At 42.5% G+C, this 18,355-nt stretch overlaps 1 protein-coding gene across 2 annotated transcripts in view; it reads right to left on the bottom strand.

Moving 5' to 3' along the window:
* LOC310997901 (spectrin beta chain, non-erythrocytic 1) overlaps positions 1–18,355 on the bottom strand; it is a gene marked incomplete at its 5' end in the record, with an annotated part of 110,506 nt that overhangs the window by 10,938 nt on the left and 81,213 nt on the right. For both annotated transcript variants that reach the window (XM_083987734.1, XM_083987733.1), the window contains 10 exons: positions 901–955; positions 2,312–2,412; positions 4,094–4,290; positions 4,371–4,455; positions 6,042–6,180; positions 7,185–7,342; positions 12,295–12,381; positions 13,592–13,966; positions 15,368–15,572; positions 16,861–16,991. In XM_083987734.1, coding sequence (XP_083843860.1) covers positions 901–955; positions 2,312–2,412; positions 4,094–4,290; positions 4,371–4,455; positions 6,042–6,180; positions 7,185–7,342; positions 12,295–12,381; positions 13,592–13,966; positions 15,368–15,572; positions 16,861–16,991 — 1,533 coding nt within the window. The remainder of the gene's footprint in view (positions 1–900; positions 956–2,311; positions 2,413–4,093; positions 4,291–4,370; positions 4,456–6,041; positions 6,181–7,184; positions 7,343–12,294; positions 12,382–13,591; positions 13,967–15,367; positions 15,573–16,860; positions 16,992–18,355) is intronic.

Genomic DNA, 18,355 nt, shown 5'->3' with positions numbered 1-18,355 from the left:
ACGTTACCAGACAGAGTTGTTTTAGAGGGAAATTCATGCAAAACCGCTGATGCGCGTTGCCTTCAGGGACAGTTTTCATCAAGCAGTCTCTGCATTTCCCTCTAAAACAACTTCTTCTCGTAAAGTTCTGTAATTATCTCATAGCGTGGTGAATGTGCAGGTCACAACTTTGTATTTTATTGTGTTTTATTGTGCCTCTGTAGCGTAGCTCTGAGCAGCTCACGGCTCTGCTCCGCCGTTCTAAAAATATCTTGCACCGACAATTAAAGGTAACGAACCTACTGCTATGACTATAGCAATTAAGGCAATGGGCCAATTTGCCAAAATGTTGAACTATTCCTTTAAAATATCTGGATTAATCATCGGGATTATAATTGAAAAACATCCCCATTAGTAAAAAAAAAAGAAAAAAGAGAGGATCCAGGTGAAGACAAACAGCAGGTGTGGAGTCAGACCTACAGGTAAACTCTGACATCAGAGTCTTAAAGGTGCAGTACATGGAATGAAATCAAAGGTGAGACCTAAAACAAACTCATTTAAACTTTAAATTTCCCATCAGTCCCTTTGCTATCTGTCTCCTGTTCCTCTTATTATAAAGAAAAGAAAAAGTTGATTCTTATTAAAACTAATCAGACTAACATCATCTTCAAAAACAGAAAAGCAGCTGTTCGTTAATTAAACTTATTAAATCAGAAACGATTAACGAGTGAGGAAGAGGAGCAAACGATAAAGAATATTCATGTGGAGTGAAGAGGAAGAGGTTAACAATTGTGTGTCTTTGTGTTAAGAGGCTTGGGAATGTGTGTGTGTGTGTGTGTGTGTGTGTCAGGGCGCGGCCGTGGCTCGGCGGCTCTGCAGCGTGCTGCTGTATTGTTGGTAGGCAGGTGAGCGGTAACTAACCCTGGGAGACTCCTGGTCGGACGGCAGCCCGTTCTGAGACACCGGCTCACCCTCCCTAAAAACACACACACACAGTTAGAGTCATTATGCATTAACAACACACAGAACAAACTGATCACCTTGGTCACAGAACACTATGTGATATCACCGGTTCTGATCCAGTCTAAATCTGAAAAACCTTTAAGATTCAACATTTCACTGACTTTGACTTATAGCTCTCATAAATTAATGATGTCACTTATTTATTTAGTTAAAAAGAGACCGTGTTCATCTGTAGTCCCTTGGCAGACACTGTTGGGCACGTCACTTTTAAAAAGTTATTAGTTATAGTTAGGGCTGTCAAACGATTATAAATAATAATCGCATTTTTTCCATAGTTAACTTGCGATTCATCTTTATTTAATTAATATATACTTGCTGGCCTCAATGGGATCAACATGATTAGTTTCCTCTTTTCCATTCAAAGTTACAGGGTTCTGACCATCAAATAATTTATTCTGTGTATAACTGAATATGAGCAAGTTTCCTCTTTCACAGCCAAAGTTACAGGGGAAAACAAATTATTTCAGACTGTCTTTTCCGCCTTTTAAGATAGAGTATCTTTGGTAATACATTAGAGTATCATAGTTCCACCTTCGCTGGATGCACACGCGCTCCCGCGGCCAATTTCTTAAAGCGAAACGAACCATTCAGAAGCCCAGGGGTAATACTTTGTAATACATTGTCATTCTTATGCGTCACATAAAAATGCAATTGTGTTTAACACGTCCACTGCTTCAATTAATTGAAACAATAAAAAGTTGAATTCAACACCTTTCACAACGACCACTTACTGTTCCTCTATTCTTCTGTGTTTTGTTTTGCTTTCCATTCGTTTTTCTTCTTTCTTGTATATGAACCTCGATGAGAGGGTGAGGGCAGCTGTTTGTGTAAATGTCAGGCTTTTCTTTTGAAACTAAAAGACCGAATCATATTGTTTCCAGACAAGTTATTTATTGCTAAATTACCTGGTCTGACGAGGTCATGAACTTTCTCCTGCACGTTTCCTATTTTGGGAAGTTTCCTTTTTTTGTGTGTTCACGTGCGTTTTAACATCACAAAACGTGTTCATGACAAACAAAGGAGGAAGTTGCTACTTTGTGCACGAGACGGGACTGAAACTAAAAGGTAAAAAAACCTGCTGGTGTTTGATCTGTGGGAACTACATTCTGACTTTTATGAATTAATTTAAAAGAGGATTAAATTTAGATGAAGGATGAGGAGACAGTCGGTTTAGCAGCTGTTCAAACCTCTGATCATCTTCTCTCATGTGATTCTGCTTTTTTACTAACTTGTTGATCAATCGCCACAGATCCACGTCACATCTGTAACATCTGTACCATGTGTCAGGTTTATAGAAACACACTCTCACCTCTGCTGAGCGGCAGCGTCTACGGCCTGAGCCTCCGTGGGCGACGGTTGTCTCCTCTTCTCTTCTTCCTCTTGCCTTCTTCTCACTTCCAGTAACTCCATCTGGACGCACAACACACAAAACACACGTTATTATTTTAAACACCTGACGCATCAACCTGCTCTCGTGCCGGCAGCAGCCTCGTGTGTACGGAAGCAAATCTGTCTCATAATCCAAATTAAAATGGATCAACAGAAACGTTTTTCATTTTCAAAATAAAGCTGCATGTTTTTACTCATAAATAAAATGAATAATGAATAATCAAAAACTGCATTTTCATTTTCTTCTTCACGCCTGCTCATTCTGTGACTTAATTAAAATGATAAAGATAAAAGTGGCTCTGCACTTTTCAGAAAATGTTGCAGCAAACTTCCAAACATTTGGATAAACTGACCACAGACCGGGGATCTAGACGGTTAATTTCTCGCATGAAAAAATAAAAAAGGACAATTCCGGGCAAATTCAGCTCGGGGCTGTATGTTCCTAACATTTTAGGTCTAAAAGAAGGAATCTGTAGATGTTCAGTTTAATGTCTCCTGTTTTGCGGTAGTTGTGTCTGTCCCCGCATTGCCACGGCAACGATGAATGGGAGCGGATTGAAGTTCTGCTGCTTAGGCTGTTTCCATCCCTCAAAGCCACAGACAGCGTCAGATGGAGACTCAAACATGCAGCCAGAAGTTTATTTACTTCAAGCCAAGTCCAGAATTGATATTCCTGTGTTTATGACACAAACGGGAGCTTCCCACTGCACGTGAACACACCGAGCGCCAACTTGGGTCTCAAGCGAGACTCCGGGAGACTTTGAATTAGATCTAGTTTTACAAACATGTCGGCAAAACAGGAGCAATTAAACTGAAAATCTTCAGATTCCTTCTTTTAGACCTAAAATGTTAGGACAATACACCCCCGAGTTGAATTTGCCCGGAATTGTCCTTTAAAACTATATAGAGTGACACGTAAACATTGCTACAGCATCTTTTAGCTGCTTTATCACTGTCGCTGTCGGCCAGTGATGTCACTCTACTGCGCCGCTTGGGATTGATTTATGGAACAACTTTTTGCGGGGTGAGCATGAAAACGAAAAAACATTTCTCCGTTTGGTTTTTCTTTTTAATTATGCCATAAAATGCGCAACCTAAAGAAGGAAATGAAAATGCAGTTTGGATGATTTCTTATTAGTTTCATTTATGAGTCAAATAATGCAGCTATGACCTTGAAATGAAAAAGCCTTTCTGCTAATGCATTTTAATTTTCAAATTTGACGTTTCAAATTGAATTTTGTTGTTTGAAATTGAAATCTTACAAGTGGTTGTGATGAAATGAGCTCCAGCCGAGAGGCGCGTATATCCGTATAATGGAGTCTAACAGGGCAGCAGAATGCAGCCTCTAAATAACACATTATCTGCAGAGAAACTCCTTCATTTCACCAATATTTAGTTACGATACGCTATTGTTATTCCCCTCTGAGTAAATGTAAATGATCGTATTTTATGCTAGAAATAAGATCCAGATTGTAAAAAAACGGAAATTCCCCTTTAAATGTCCTTTTCTTTATCATTTTAATGAAGTCACAGAATGAGCAGGCTTGAAGAGGAAAATGAAAATGCAGTTTGGATTATTGATTATTCATTTTATTTAGCTTTTTATTTTGAAAATGAAAAGGCATTTCCGTTAATCCGGTTTAATTTGGATTATGAGACGGATTTGCTTCCATACATACTGTGTGTGTGTGCGTGCTCTCACCGTGGTCAGCCTCTCCAGCGCGGCGAAGCGTTCCTCCCAGGTGGCGGCCGACTTCTCGAAGGCCTCGTGGCGTTTGATGAGCTTCTCCACCTCGTCAACGCTCTGGCCGATGCCGCTGCCCGACAGGTACGGCTCCTGGCCCAGCAGCCAGGCCTCGGCCACGCCCGCATCCCGAGAGAACTGGTGCACCTCCAGGACTAACACACACACACACACGTTAGCAAACATGAATCCAGGTGTTTATTCATCCCGTTTTACTCCCGACGGGGAAACTCACCCAGTCTCAGCCACTCCCATCTGTCCTCCCACTTGTCAATCATATCTTTCCTCTTGTCAGTCAACTGTAGCAACTTCTCTTTAATCTGAGGAGAGAAGATTTAAATGTGAACAAACAGACAAAATGTATTTATATAAAACATCATGAGCAGCTTCACTGATTCAAACGAGTGTGTAAAAACAGGACTCTTAAAGGGATAGTTCAACATTTTGGCAAGTTGGCCCATTGCCATAATCCCTATAGTCATAGCAGTAGGTTCGTTACCTTTAATTGTCGGTGCAAGTTATTTTTAGAACGGCAGAGCAGAGCCGTGAACTGCTCAGAGCTACGCTACGGAGGCTCATTATGGGATTTCTTGGTCTCCCTCATCAAACTCATCAAATACACAATCCAACAACTCCACAACGCTCTGGTGGACAAGTTGTGACCTGCACATTCACCACGCTATGAGATAATAACACAACGTTACCACACAGAGTTGTTTTAGAGGGAAATTCACGCAAAACCGCTGATGCACGTTGCCTTCAGGGACAGTTTTTCATCAAGCAGTCTCTGTATTTCCCTCTAAAACAACTCTGTGTGGTAACGTTGTGTTATTATCTCATAGCGTGGTGAATGTGCAGCTCACAACTTGTCCACCAGAGCGTTGGGGAGTTGTTGGATTGTGTATTTGATGAGTTTGATGAGGGATGAGGGCCTCCGTAGCTCTAAGCAGCTCACGGCTCTGCTCCGCCGTTCTAAAAACAGCTTGCACCGACAATTAAAGGTAACAAACCTACTGCTATGACTATAGGGATTATGGCAATGGGCCAATTTGCCAAAATGTTGAACTATCTCTTTAAAAAGCCCTCTCTTTGCTCTGGTGGAGTTGATATTTGTTCATCGTTAACAACTGAGGTCAAAGGTCGGAATTAAACTCTACACGCTAAAGGATGTGGGTGAAAAGATAAAACTAAAACCTGCAGACAGAGGAGAATCTGCAGTGTGAAACTTGAATCCAATAACAGACGACTGTCCCTCATTAAAGGGATAGTTCACCCAAAATTGAAATTGCACTCATTATCTTCTCCCCCTCATGTGGACTAAGGGCTGGGAGAAGTTTCAGAGTCCTCCGTGGCTTCTCTGAGTTACAGGGGGTCTCGGCGTAGCAGTGCATGTCCATAGAACGGTTGCAAATGGATACCAACTGTCTTCGTAACAAAAAGACACCAAAAAACATCCAAATACCTCCATGCTGCTCGTATGTAATGTCCGTCTTGTATTGAAGCCCCGAAATGCGAAATTGTCCCGAAAAAAATTTAATAAGTCTATATTTCAAGTTTGTTTTGTAGCGGAAGCTTCTTGAAGCTCCTCTTCCTGGTCCGTCAAATTTGGACGAACCGGGAAGAGGAGCTTCCGCTACAAAACAAGCTTGAAATATAGACTTATAAAAAAATTTCGGGACAATTTCGCATTTCGGGGCTTCAATACAAGACGGACATTACATACGGGCAGCATGGAGGTATTTGGATGCTTTTTGGTGTCTTTTTGTTACGAAGACAGTTGGTATCCATTTGCAACTGTCATATGGACATGCACTGCTACGCCGAGACCCCCTGTAACTGAAATTTCAATTTTGGGTGAACTATCCCTTTAATAATGTGTATGATAAAACCATATCTGTGAGTTCACCTCCTCTGCAGCGTAGTGCTTGCGGGCCAGCAGCGCCTTCCCCAGCTCGATGCAGGAGGTGAAGCTGTCGTTTCGGGCGTCGATCTCGGCCTTGATGCCCTGGTGGTTGTTCATCAGCAGCTCCACCGACGACACGTCCCTGAACGCAACACGGAGGAGAGGACAAGTCATCATCACAGAGGAACAGGCCACCGACGCCATGGAGACAAACACCTGGTTTATCTGATTATTATAGGATGGAAAGGCCTCAGATGAAGCAGTGAAGTTTCAGTCGTCTGAATGTAAGTGTGATGATGAGTTAATACAAAGTTCTGATTCAGATCTGAACTGAAGCTCAAAGTCTCCTGGGAAACTTCCCTCATATTATGGTCTGTTATTACTTTTTGTTTTTAAATAAACACAAACCTCATGGGAGGGACGACCTTCAAACACCAAAACTTTATGGACAACAACAACTGTCTGTCTCTCCTTCCTCCTCCTTCTCTTTGTCCTTCCTCTTGTCTCCTCCTTCCTTTCCTCTCTCCTCTCCTCTCCTCTCCTCTCTCCTCCTCTCCTCTCCTCCTTCCTCTCCTCACCTTTCCCTTCTCTCCTCCCTCTCCTTCCTTCCTTTCTTCCCTCCCCTCCTTCCTCCTCCTCTTCTCTTCTCTCCCCTCCTCTCCTCCCTCTCCACTCCTCTCTGTCTCCTCCTTCCTCTCCTCTCCTCCTTCCTCTCTGTCTCCTCATCTCTCCTCCTTCCTCTCCTCCCCTCTCCTCTCCTCTCTCCTCTCCTCTCCTCTCCTCTCCTCTCCTCTCCTCTCCTCTCCTCTCCTCTCCCCTCCTTCCTCCTCTCTCCTCTCCTCTCCTCCCCTCCTCTACTCTCCTCCCTCCTCTCCTCTCCTCTCCTCTCCTCTCCTCTCCCCTCCTTCCTCCTCTCTCCTTCCTCTCCTCTCCTCCCTTTCAATTCAATTCAATTCAATTCAATTCAAAAAACTTTATTGTCTGTCACAGGGACAGAAAATGGTCATCAGTTTGGGCTCAGTCCTCTCTTCTCCTCTCCTCTCCTCTCCTCTCCTCCTCCTCTCTCCTCCTCCTCCTCCCCCCCCTCCTCCTCCCCTCCCCTCCCCTCTCCTCTCCTCCTCCTCCTCCTCCTCCTCCTGCTCCTACCTAGGTTTCTCCTGCGCCTCTATCAGACGGATCGTGTCGTCCATCCACAGCATCAGGTCTCGCACCAGGCTGAAGAAGCGGAACTTGTCTCCGGTGTCGACCAGCTTCAGCCGCCGGCCCTCAGCCGCCTCCAGGAGGTGCTTCCAGGCCTCCAGCACCTGGGGAGGAGGAGGAGGAGCAGAGGAGGAGAGAGGAGGAGGAGGAGGAGAGGAGGAGGAGGAGGAGAGGAGGAAGAATAGGAGGAGGAGGAGGAGGAGGAGGAGAGAGGAGAAGAGACAGAACACAGCAGCAGAGTTCAGAGCAGATGAATCCAACACACAGAGATCAGAGCTGGTTTAATCTGATGAGTCATTATAACTGAACCAGGAGGGAAATCACGACTCAGCAGCAGCAGCAGCAGCAGCGACATCCATCTAACCACTGGTTCATCTGGAGGGAGTCGGGCTCGTCATGTGGGACGAAGGCAAATAAAACAAAACAGCGCAAACGTATATATGTGCAGGCTGCAGATGCAAAAGCACCGACCAAGTATTAACGGGAGGAGGGGAGGGAGGGGAGCCGGGGGCAACAAGGAGCTGCAGCTTCATCATCTCTGGGAGGAGAGAGTTATTTCATCTGTCTCTCGTTTACTCTCTCTTCTTTTCAGTGGATAATCTTCTTTTTGTTTAAAGGGATAGTTCAAGATTTTGGCAATAATCCCTAGCCTATAGTTTTAGGAGTAAGTTTGTTACCTTTAAAGGGACAACGAGGAGTTTTGGAAAGCAAAGTGTTCTCATACTACATTTACCATGAGCCTCCGTGCTCACAGTGAAATTCTTGGACTGCCGCAAGACAGACGTCTTGCCCAGAATGTTTTCATTCATCAACAATGAAAGTCAGAGGTTCGAAGACGATCAGATACCGTCGTAGTTCCGACCATAAACGGCGATTCGGCGGCGTTATTCTCATGACTCGCCGGGCAGCGTCCGCGAAACTGAAAGTAAGGAAGCGCTGGTCGGCTCGCCCAGCATTTCCACCATTAATTAAAATAACAAAATAACGATAGAGACAAAACGATATATTTATCGAAGATGGAGCCATTAACAAGTGTGGGTAGCGTAGATTCATCCACATGTATGTGAGACTTTTTTATAACCAAATACAAACTCCTCGTTGTCCTTTCAATTGTCGGTGCAAGCTATTTTTAGAACGGCGGAGCAGAGCCGCGAGCTGCTCAGAGCTACGCTACGGAGGCTCATTATCATCAAACTCACTGCGGTAAATACAGAGACCGCTTGCTGAAAAACTGTCCCTGAAGGCAACGTGCATCAGTGGTTTTGCATGTATTTCCCTCTAAAACAACTCTGTGTGGTAACGTTGTGTTATTATCTCATAGTGTGGTGAATGTGCAGCTCACAACTTGTCCACCAGAGCGTTGTGGAGTTGTTGGATTGTGTATTTGATGAGTTTGATGAGGGAAACCAAGAAATCCCATAATGAGCCTCCGTAGCGTAGCTCTGAGCAGCTCACGGCTCTGCTCCGCCGTTCTAAAAACAGCTTGCACCGACAATTAAAGGTAAGTCAGTTAAGTTAAGTAGCATGTCAGCATCATCCAGGATCCCAGTTCCCACCGAGCTCTTCAAACGCTGAACCACTGATCTGAAGTTCCTGGAGAAACTCTCTCTCATTTTGTCTGAACTGCTGCACAGCGGAACGACAATAAACTTGATTTGATTTGATTTGATTAGATTGAAAGACCTCACTACGACTCTCAAAAAGCAGAAACAGAACCAGGATCTGCAGAGGAGGAGATGAGTCTGAAAGATGGAGACGACTGAAAGCGGAGAAGAAGAACTTGAGGACAGATGCTGGAGTGGCTCATTTCCTCCTCTTTCAACTTTTTGCATAATAACCAGTTTTTTTCCCAGTGCATCCGCTTCATTTCCTCCTGTTACGATATCGTTGACGCCACGGAGGTCTGAGTGAGTGTCGGGGGAAATTAGACTGCAGCAACAGTCTCACATACATCTCCTTTAAAGGTCCAGTGTGTAAAATGGAGGTAAAACCGTCACATCCAGCGTTCAGATTCTAGATCGCAGCGCTCACTCACTCGCTCGCTCCCGTCGGCAAAGTGACGGTGGCCTCCGAGGACAAAACAACATGTTTACCAGGACTGAGACGACTGGGAGTGTTTCAGGAGCATGGAGCGACGAGGTGAAGATCTAAACCATTTTACGATATACTGTATATATCTGCTGTTTCCTTCCTCCTTTTTCTTAATTGGTTTATTTATGAACATGAAATTCTTGAAACGCGCTCTCTGATGGCGACGCTCTCTAAAGCAAGACCTTTGCTATATGTAGATATAAAAGAGGAATTCTAAGGCTACAAAAACCAAACAGAATTTTTCTAATAGCGATTTTACACTTATACTAATATATTCATGGGTAGTATAGATTTTAACAATAAAATTTGCCAATTTTTACACACTGGACCTTTAAGTCTATGTGTTTTTGCTCAGTGCAGATAATTGCAAAATGAAAAACTATGAGCATCGACCATCACTCGCCTTCTCCTGCGTTTTTAGCTGCGACGACTCGATGAGCTGCAGAATTAAAACACAGCTCAGTTCGACTGCAGCCACGAGTGTGAGGAGGAGGAGGAGGAAGAGGAGGAGGAGGACGACCTTCCTCCATCCTCTCTTCTCTCTCTCCACTGACTCTGAGACGCTGCTCAGACAGATGGACGCACGGCTTTGTAAAGACTTTACTGCAAGCAGCTAAAAGCCACTACACTGAAGCAGCCAACAAAAACATTGGATTGCACCGTCGTTACTGTGCAGCCATTACAACATTTTTTTAAACAATGCATTAAATCAACTGAATTTAAGTTAAACCTACTTTTTTTTTTTTTTTGCTTTCATCTTCATCAACTGTATTTGCAAACCACTGGTAGCGTTTGTTTTCAGCTCCTCGGGTGGGTGGAGTTTACAGCTCATTGGTTCCAATGCAGTCAGGTTGGGTTCACTTTGTGTTTTTGTGCAAAAAAATCCACCCACACATCTGATTAAAACAACAAAACCAAACCCTCCGAGTGTTTGCAAATCAGCAGCTCAGCGACTAAAACGACTAAAATGTCTCTGAAGCCGATCGACATTTTAGTCGGGACAGGAAAACAAAAAAAGAAACTCTAAAACTGCAGCCAAAATGAAGAAGACTGATGCAAAGCTGATGTTGTCTGGTAAAACGGAGTCTCACCTCTCCCTTTCTCTTCTGGTGGACAGAGGGGGGGCGGGGGGGTGCAGGGAAACGGACATACAGGGAATGGTCAAAACACAACGCCATCAAAAACACTCAGTGCTTCATCATTAATCAATCAATAAATCAATAAATCAATGAACCAACCAACCAACACTGTGACTGTCAGAGAGGCCGCGGCTTCATGGTGTCGCTACGCCGACACAGGATGAATTATGAGTTTGTAGAATCAGAAACTCGACCAGTTTATGATGCTAAACTGATTTTTTTTTCTTTTTTAATTTGGTTTGAGGACATTAAACTTCTATCATGACAGATTCATGTTTCTGACACTAGATCTGTTCAGGTGTGTTCAGACAGGACGTGAAGTGAACTTAGATCTCGCTGAACCACAGTCGATCTGCACCTCCTCCTCCTCCTCCTCCTCCTTGTCTGCTTCACCTGTGAGTAGAGTTGTTCCCATTCTGATACCAGAATCAGAAAATTGTTGGAAATTATTTAAATGTATTAAAGGCACAACGAGGAGTTTTGGAAAGCAAAGTGTTTTCACTACATTTCCCATGAAACTCTGCGCGCACGGTGAAATTCTTGGACCGACGCAAGACCGACGAAAGCCTAATCAAGAATGAAAGTCGGAGTTCCGACCATAAACGATGCCAACTAGCGATTCGGTGGCGTTATTCCCATAATGCCGGGCAGCGTCCGCGAAACTGAAACTAGGAAATGCTGGACGAGTCGACCACTAAATAATAATACCAGAATAACTATAAAGACAAAACAATATATTTATCGAAAATTGACCCATTAACAATTATGGGTAACGTAGATTCATCCACATTAATATGAGTTTTAGAACCAAATACAAACTCCACGTTGTCCCTTTAAATATTATTATTATCGCTGCGTTAGCTCTGGAGCGTCCGTTTATAAAACCAAATGAGCAGCGCTACAAATAACCTGCATACGCGTGTCTCTGTTGTTAAAGTTTAGCGTTACTAAAGTGAGAACAAACGTGTGTACGAGCTGAAAACTGAAACAAGGCATCGCTGTATAAACCGGTTTGTGTGGAAATGGAAACACCCACTGTGGCCGCAGTTTTTATTTATTCCTAGATTTATATCTGTTGTTTTTCAGTTGTGTCTGAGTGTCAAACTAGATAATGAAAGAAAGTTAAATGTCGTAAATGATTTTTTAAATTTATATCACACTGGTATCCGTATGGGAACAACTCACTTCACGCCGTGTCTGAACACACTGATTCAACCTGCAACAGAACTACTTACACAACAACAAACCGCTCACCGCTTTAGGAACAAAGTGTTAATTAATTCATCAGATGGAAGAGGACGAGATAAAGTTTTAACAAAGCTGGAACGTCCACCTTAAAACACGAGGGGAGGGGGGGGCAGAGAAGGTCAAAGGTCAAACATTAAGATCAGTCTGTCGGTTCTTTAGCAGTGGGTGTTTCCTTCATTTTGACCATGCCCTGTAAGCTTTTACTCTGTTTATTGTATTTAAATCAATATTAGAACTGTAATCTGAGCCCTGACTGACTGACGGATTGACTGACTGACTGACTGACTGACTGACGGATTGACTGACTGACTGACTGACTGACAGATCAGTGATCGCCACCAACAGAGCAGAGTTAGTGCAGCAGCAGTGCAGCATGCATGAGGTCAAGTCTGTCACATTAACACCAGCGCTGGGTCCAGATCAGCTCAGAGCCAAACAACAACAACAACAACAACAGAAGAAAGAAAGAAAGAAAAATCTTTTAAAAAATGTTTTTTGCACGTGAGCGAAAAGCGCTGAGATTTCCTGATTGTCCTCAAAGTAACCTGCGCCCAGCCCTGCTGTGGTTCAGCTCTCACCTCTCCTTCTCTCTTCTGGATGTCGTCGGCCTTGTCTCCGGCGTAGGCCGACTGCAGACGGACGGCGTCTTCCTGCAGCTGCCGCACCTGAGACAGGAGATAGGAGATAGGAGATAGGAGATAGGAGACAGGAGATAGGAGACAGGAGACAGGAGATAGGAGATAGGAGATAGGAGACAGGAGATAGGAGATAGGAGATAGGAGATAGGAGACAAGTTCAGCTGGTTTTGACCTGGTTTCTGTGCAGCGTCCATCAAGTGGCAAAGAAAAGTTCAGAAAATGCTGTGGAGGTTTTTCCTTTCTTTCTTTCTAGTGTTTCTTGGAGTAAATCACTGCACTCGTGACCAGCGTATGACAAGGTGCCAGAAAACCACAAAAAGTGTAAAAAAAAAAAAAAAAGGAAAGTATCTGCACACATGGATGAACTTCATCATCCTAGTGTCCTTTTTCTACTGTTTCTAACATAAGACGCCCTGAACGCCACTAAAACAACACTTCAAGTGCATTTTATCAAAACAGTATTTGTTCCAACTCAGGTCCAGACTAACTCTCTTTTATAGGAGCACAGTGGCCTCAGAATTAAAACATTTTGGGAGGTGTACACTGTAAATCAACTTGCAAAACAAATATTCACATTTTCCTTTTCATTCATGATCCTGTATTATTGCATTTATTGTATTCAGTATATTTTATCCTATTCAGAAAGCCTGACCAGGGACAAAGACTGCAAATTAGCTGAAGCTAGACGTCTTGTATGCATCGCATTTTCCATTTTCTGTGGCAATGTTGCATGTATTTGTATCCCTGTTAAATAAACATTAAAATAAAAAAAAATAAAAAAACTCACTTAAACCTTTATAAAATCTATATACGATGTGACATTCTCATCTACTGTAGGGTGACGGACTCGGAGTGATGGAGTTTAAGAAACAGGTGACAGCACAGAAACCGTCCGACCTAAAGGACCTCGAAACTGTCCAAACTTGTAAAAAAACTTGTGAATAATTACAGAAATCCTTTAGAGGCTGTGATAAGAAAGAAGTGGTTTGCAATTGCAATTAATTATAGAGACAGGGTATGAATATTTTTGGTTTTCACCCTGTTAAAGGTGTTTCTTTACACTTTATATCTTAAATAAATTGGTCATGGCTTCAGACTTTCCTTCCTTCTCCAATTTGAGGTGAAATACTGATTGTAACTAAAACAAAAGAGAAATTCCTCGTATTTGACAGGAGGAAGGATAATTTTAGGTGCAAGTGAACATAATTATTGTTTTATTCCGGTGCCGGTCTATTACCTGCGTCCCCAGCGCCTGGATGTCGTGCTCGAAGGTCGTATGCATCCTCTGCAGCGTCTCCACGGTGTTCTGGTCGCGGCCCAGCTCCTCGGGCAGCTTCTTGTGTTTGTCCAGGATGCGGTTGAGGATCTCCTTGGCGTCGTGGTAGAACTTGTGCAGCTCGTAGGAGGCGGCGAGGATCTGCGTCCGCGTGTCGATGAGCTCCAGCAGGTCGGCCCACGCCTCGTTCAGCCCGTCCTTCCACTCGGCGATGGTGGCCGCGTCGCCGTGGCCCGTGTTGATCAGCTCGTCCGCCAGGCGGTTCACGCCGTCCACGCGCTCCTGACCGATGTTCCCGGTGTCACGGGCAAATTCTCTGAAGCGCTCCTGCAGCATCTGGAGGAGGAAACACACAGGAAGGAGGAGGGAGGCTGTAAACTGATACCAGTCTGACACAACATGGAAACACTGAAAAACTTTAAAGGAACAGTTCAACATTTTGGCAAATTCGACTATATTGTGATATTTTGATTATTATTATTATCATTAGTAATATACTGTTATAGGACTGTACTGACTATACTGTACTGTTGCGTTGTTAATTTTGCTGTTATTTTGATTATAATGAAACATGAAATAATAGTGGGGGAAGTTTTTTTTTACTTCTTCCTACTCCTTTTCAAACATGTTGTCCTTTTGTTGAAGGAATGAATGAATGAATTTTATTTTCGAACATGTATAAAAAGAAAAAAAATGTATGTAACTATTGTACATACAAAAGAAAGAAAAAGAGAAATTTTAAAAATACAATAAAATAAAGAACTAAGACATAACAAAACACTGCACATTGTTCGAAAAAGGAGTGGGAAGAAGTACAATACTTTTTAAATTTCCCACCCCTTTGTTTGTTTGCATTTTGTTTTTTTTGTAGATGTTGTTTTATTTCATATATACTTTTGATTTTATACTTTACAAAACATTTTTTTTTTCTTTTTTTTTTCTCTCCGATCATGGAGATTTTGTTTAAGTTTTGTTTCATGCATGTTTGAAATAAAGATTTCAATTCAACTCAATTCAAATACAGCCGGAACTACATTCCAGACAAGGCTGCTGGGTGGAGAGATTTCAAAAGCACAAAGTAGTTCCTAGTATCTGCTTCATGTGTCATAATGTTACATAATCATACAGGGCTGGGGGGGCTACAGTAAAAGACTGTGTGTGTGGGGGTGTGTGTGACATTACACCCGGCGCTTAACATGTAAGAAACATAAAACATGAATGGAAAATACCACTACTAGTAATACTACAGCTATTGCTACAACTAATGATAATAAATCATGTTCAATTTCAGCTCAGTGAAGCTCTTTAAACACTTTATTTCTCTTTTTATATATAATTGTGCTTCAAATCATATTTCTAACCTCATTCACATTATATTAAAGTTATGGAGAGCGATACAAAGGTGAAACATTTTGGTGCACCTAAATTTTGTGCTGGTGCACCTAAAAAAAGAAGTTAGGCGCACTAGTGCAACCAATGCAGAAAGTTCATCTGCAGTCCTGTTACACATGATTATCTCATAGCGTGGTGAATGTGCAGGTCACAACTTGTCCAGCAGAGTGTTGTGGAGTTGTTGGATTGTGTATTTGATGAGTCTCTGCCCCATCAATCTCAAAACAACATGCACCGATAATTAAAGGTAACGAACCTACTGCTAGGACTATAGGGATTATAGTGAGAGGACGATCTGACTAAAATGTTGAACTATCCCTTTAAAACAACTGCGGTGGTACTGACGGTGACGTGCTCGTAGTCCTGTCCCAGCTCGTGCGATCCGGCCACCACCTCCCGCTCTGCGATCCACTGCTCCAGGTCGTCCACTTCCCTGTTGAGCTGGAAGAGACGGAAGCGCTCGTCCAGCTTCCCGCGGCGTTCCTCGGAAAGATCCTTCAGGCCGGCGTACAGCTTGTCCACCTGGGACTGACGCATCCCGATGCGCTCGCTGCAGGAGGAGGAGGAGGAGGAGGAGGAGGAGGAGGAGGAGGAGCAACACACACACACACAAGAATAAAACTTTATGTCTGGAGACGTGAAACTACAATCTGAAAACTTGTGAGCTTTAAAGGGGAATTGTGTTTTTTTACAACCTGGACCTTATTTCTAGCATAAAATCCGATCATTTCCTCACCCAGATAACTTTGGTGTCATTACAAGTGGTTGTGATGAAATGAGCTCCAGCCGAGAGCCGCGTATATCCGTCCGTACACTGCAAAAACTCAAAATCTTTCCAAGAATATTTGTCTTATTTCTTGTCAAAATGTCTAATTTCTAGTCCAAACTAATCTCTTTCCACGTAAAATAAGACTCATCACCCAAAAATGTTCTTGTTTTTAGATCATTTTCACTTGTTTCAAACTAATTTTCACTTGAAATAAGTAGAAAAATCTGCCAGTGAAAGCAAGTTTTTGTGCTTGTAATAAGAAAGAAAAACTTGCTCCATTATCAGATTTTTCTACTTATTTCAAGTGAAAATATCCTTGAAAGAAGGAAAAAGTGTCTAAAAACAAGCTACTTTTTATGTGATGAGTCTTATTTTAGTATAATGAGATTTGTTTTGACTTGAAATAAGACAAATATTCTTGGTAAGATATTTGAGTTTTTGCAGTGTATCATGGAGTCTACAGGGCAGCAGAATGCAGCCTCTAAATAACACATTATCTGCAGAGAAACTCCTTCATTTCACCAATATTTAGTTCTGATAGGCTAGTGCTATTCCCCTCTGAGTCCGGGGTTAGCTGTTATCAACATCCGGGGTCTGTAGGTTGACTGCGGCTTGTTGCTAATGCTAATATACTATGGTTCGTTTCTGCGTGTTTCCGACTTGTCAGAACAAAATGAGCAGCTGGATGAAGTTCAGCTTCCACAGGCTTCCTCTCCTCAACCTGGACTCACTAAAGCTCCGGCTAGTTGAGATAAAAATGGACCCGAATGCCGAAGCAGAATGATTATTGGTGATAACAGCTAACCCCGGACTCAGAGGGGAATAGCACTAGCCTATCACAACTAAATGTTGGTGAAATGAAGGAGTTTCTCTGCAGATAATGTGTTATTTAGAGGCTGCATTCTGCTGCCCTGTAGACTCCATTATACGGATATACGCGGCTCTCGGCTGGAGCTCATTTCATCACAACCACTTGTAATGACACCAAAGTTATCTGGGGGAGGAAATGATCGGATTTTATGATAGAAATAAGGTCCAGGTTGTAAAAAACCGGTTGAGGTGTCCTGACCTGTCGGGGTGTCCCTCGGCCACCAGGCCACGGCTGGTGCTGGACAGCTGGTGGACGGTGTCGGCGTAGTCCTCCACCGCCTGCTCCAGGATCTGGTGCTTCTTCAACATGGCGACTGAACTCTGCTCGTCCTGAGAGACAAACACACAATATGTCTTAGAATAAAAACAACAACAGAAAGACGACAGAGACAGACAGAGAGAGAGAGAGAGAGAGAGAGAGCTCAAAGGAAATAACAGAGACAGAGTGAAGAGCTGGAGAGAGTGAGGAAAATTAAAGAGAGACCGACTCAGTAAACAACAACGACAGTGAAACATGAAGGAAGAGAAACTGAGGATTTGAGTTTTAGTTGAAGAAAACGTTTCCCATCAAAACTCAGACTCACGGTTCACAGACCGTGACCTTTAAGATGAAACCTGACCTCAGTCCCAGTCCTCATAATAATAACCATGTGTCTTAATATTTACATTTTTCCTCCTCAGCTACAAAGATAAAAGATGATTTGATGTAAAATCTAAACCATATTTAATGTGAACAAAGTTTGAAGTCTCCTCCCACTGTCGACACTGGTGACACCAAGTTGTTCACATGGTTTAACACAAGCAGATACTTTAGTACAACTATTTGAATTATCTGGAACTTAGTGAATTATGTCACAGAAACCAAAGTGAGAGAGTGACAACGGAAGCGTATTGCATTCACTTGAATAATAATAATTTTAAAAAACCCTGTTTTTCTGAGTAATTTATTTTTTGAATATTTTTTTCAGTTTTTTTCTGACTTAGCTATTGAGATTTCAAAATCCCCTGTAAGATCCCACCTGAGTGACTCTCTGAGGTGGAGTTCTGTAATAACAGGTAGTTTCCTTTCAATATAAATCTGAATTTACTGGGAACACAGTGACAATAAGAAACGTGAGTGGGGTTTTCCTTTGAAAATCTACAATGTCTAATCTATTTATCATGGAGCATATCCATGGATGTATCTCATAGATCTAAGATGTAATAGATCCGTGATGAAGTGGAGGCTTGACCGCAGCGGTTAAACGTTACTTGCAGGTGGGAGCTTCTCGTGGGATTTTGAAATCTTATTAAGTCAGAAAAAAAATTACCCTGAAAAACAGAAAAAAAATTATTCAAAAAAACAAACCAAAAAATAAATGACTCAAGTGAATGCAATACGCTTCTGTACAGTGACAGAGAGACATTTGTGGTTTAAAAACCACTGAGACAAGAGACCAAGACCTTTAAGATGTGGTCTCTACTGCTACAACACTAGACTTTAGTAAAACAAAACCACTTCACACTCAGATTGAAGCAGAGAAAATAACTGAAACCACCAGATTGTTTTTAAATTATAAAGAGTTATAAAATAAGAGAAAGCATTGATACTGACCAGGAGAGACGCAGCAGAACCGACACAGAAACACAAACTGAGGAACTGGCAGGTGAAACAAAAGTAAAAGCAAAGTAGAAAAGAGGAAGTTTCTGCCCCA

This window comes from Trachurus trachurus (assembly GCF_905171665.1).
Source record: "Trachurus trachurus genome assembly, chromosome: 15".
Classification (NCBI taxonomy): domain Eukaryota; kingdom Metazoa; phylum Chordata; class Actinopteri; order Carangiformes; family Carangidae; genus Trachurus; species Trachurus trachurus.
Note: the sequence above shows the minus strand (reverse complement) of the source record. Positions and strands in the feature narration are given on the sequence as shown.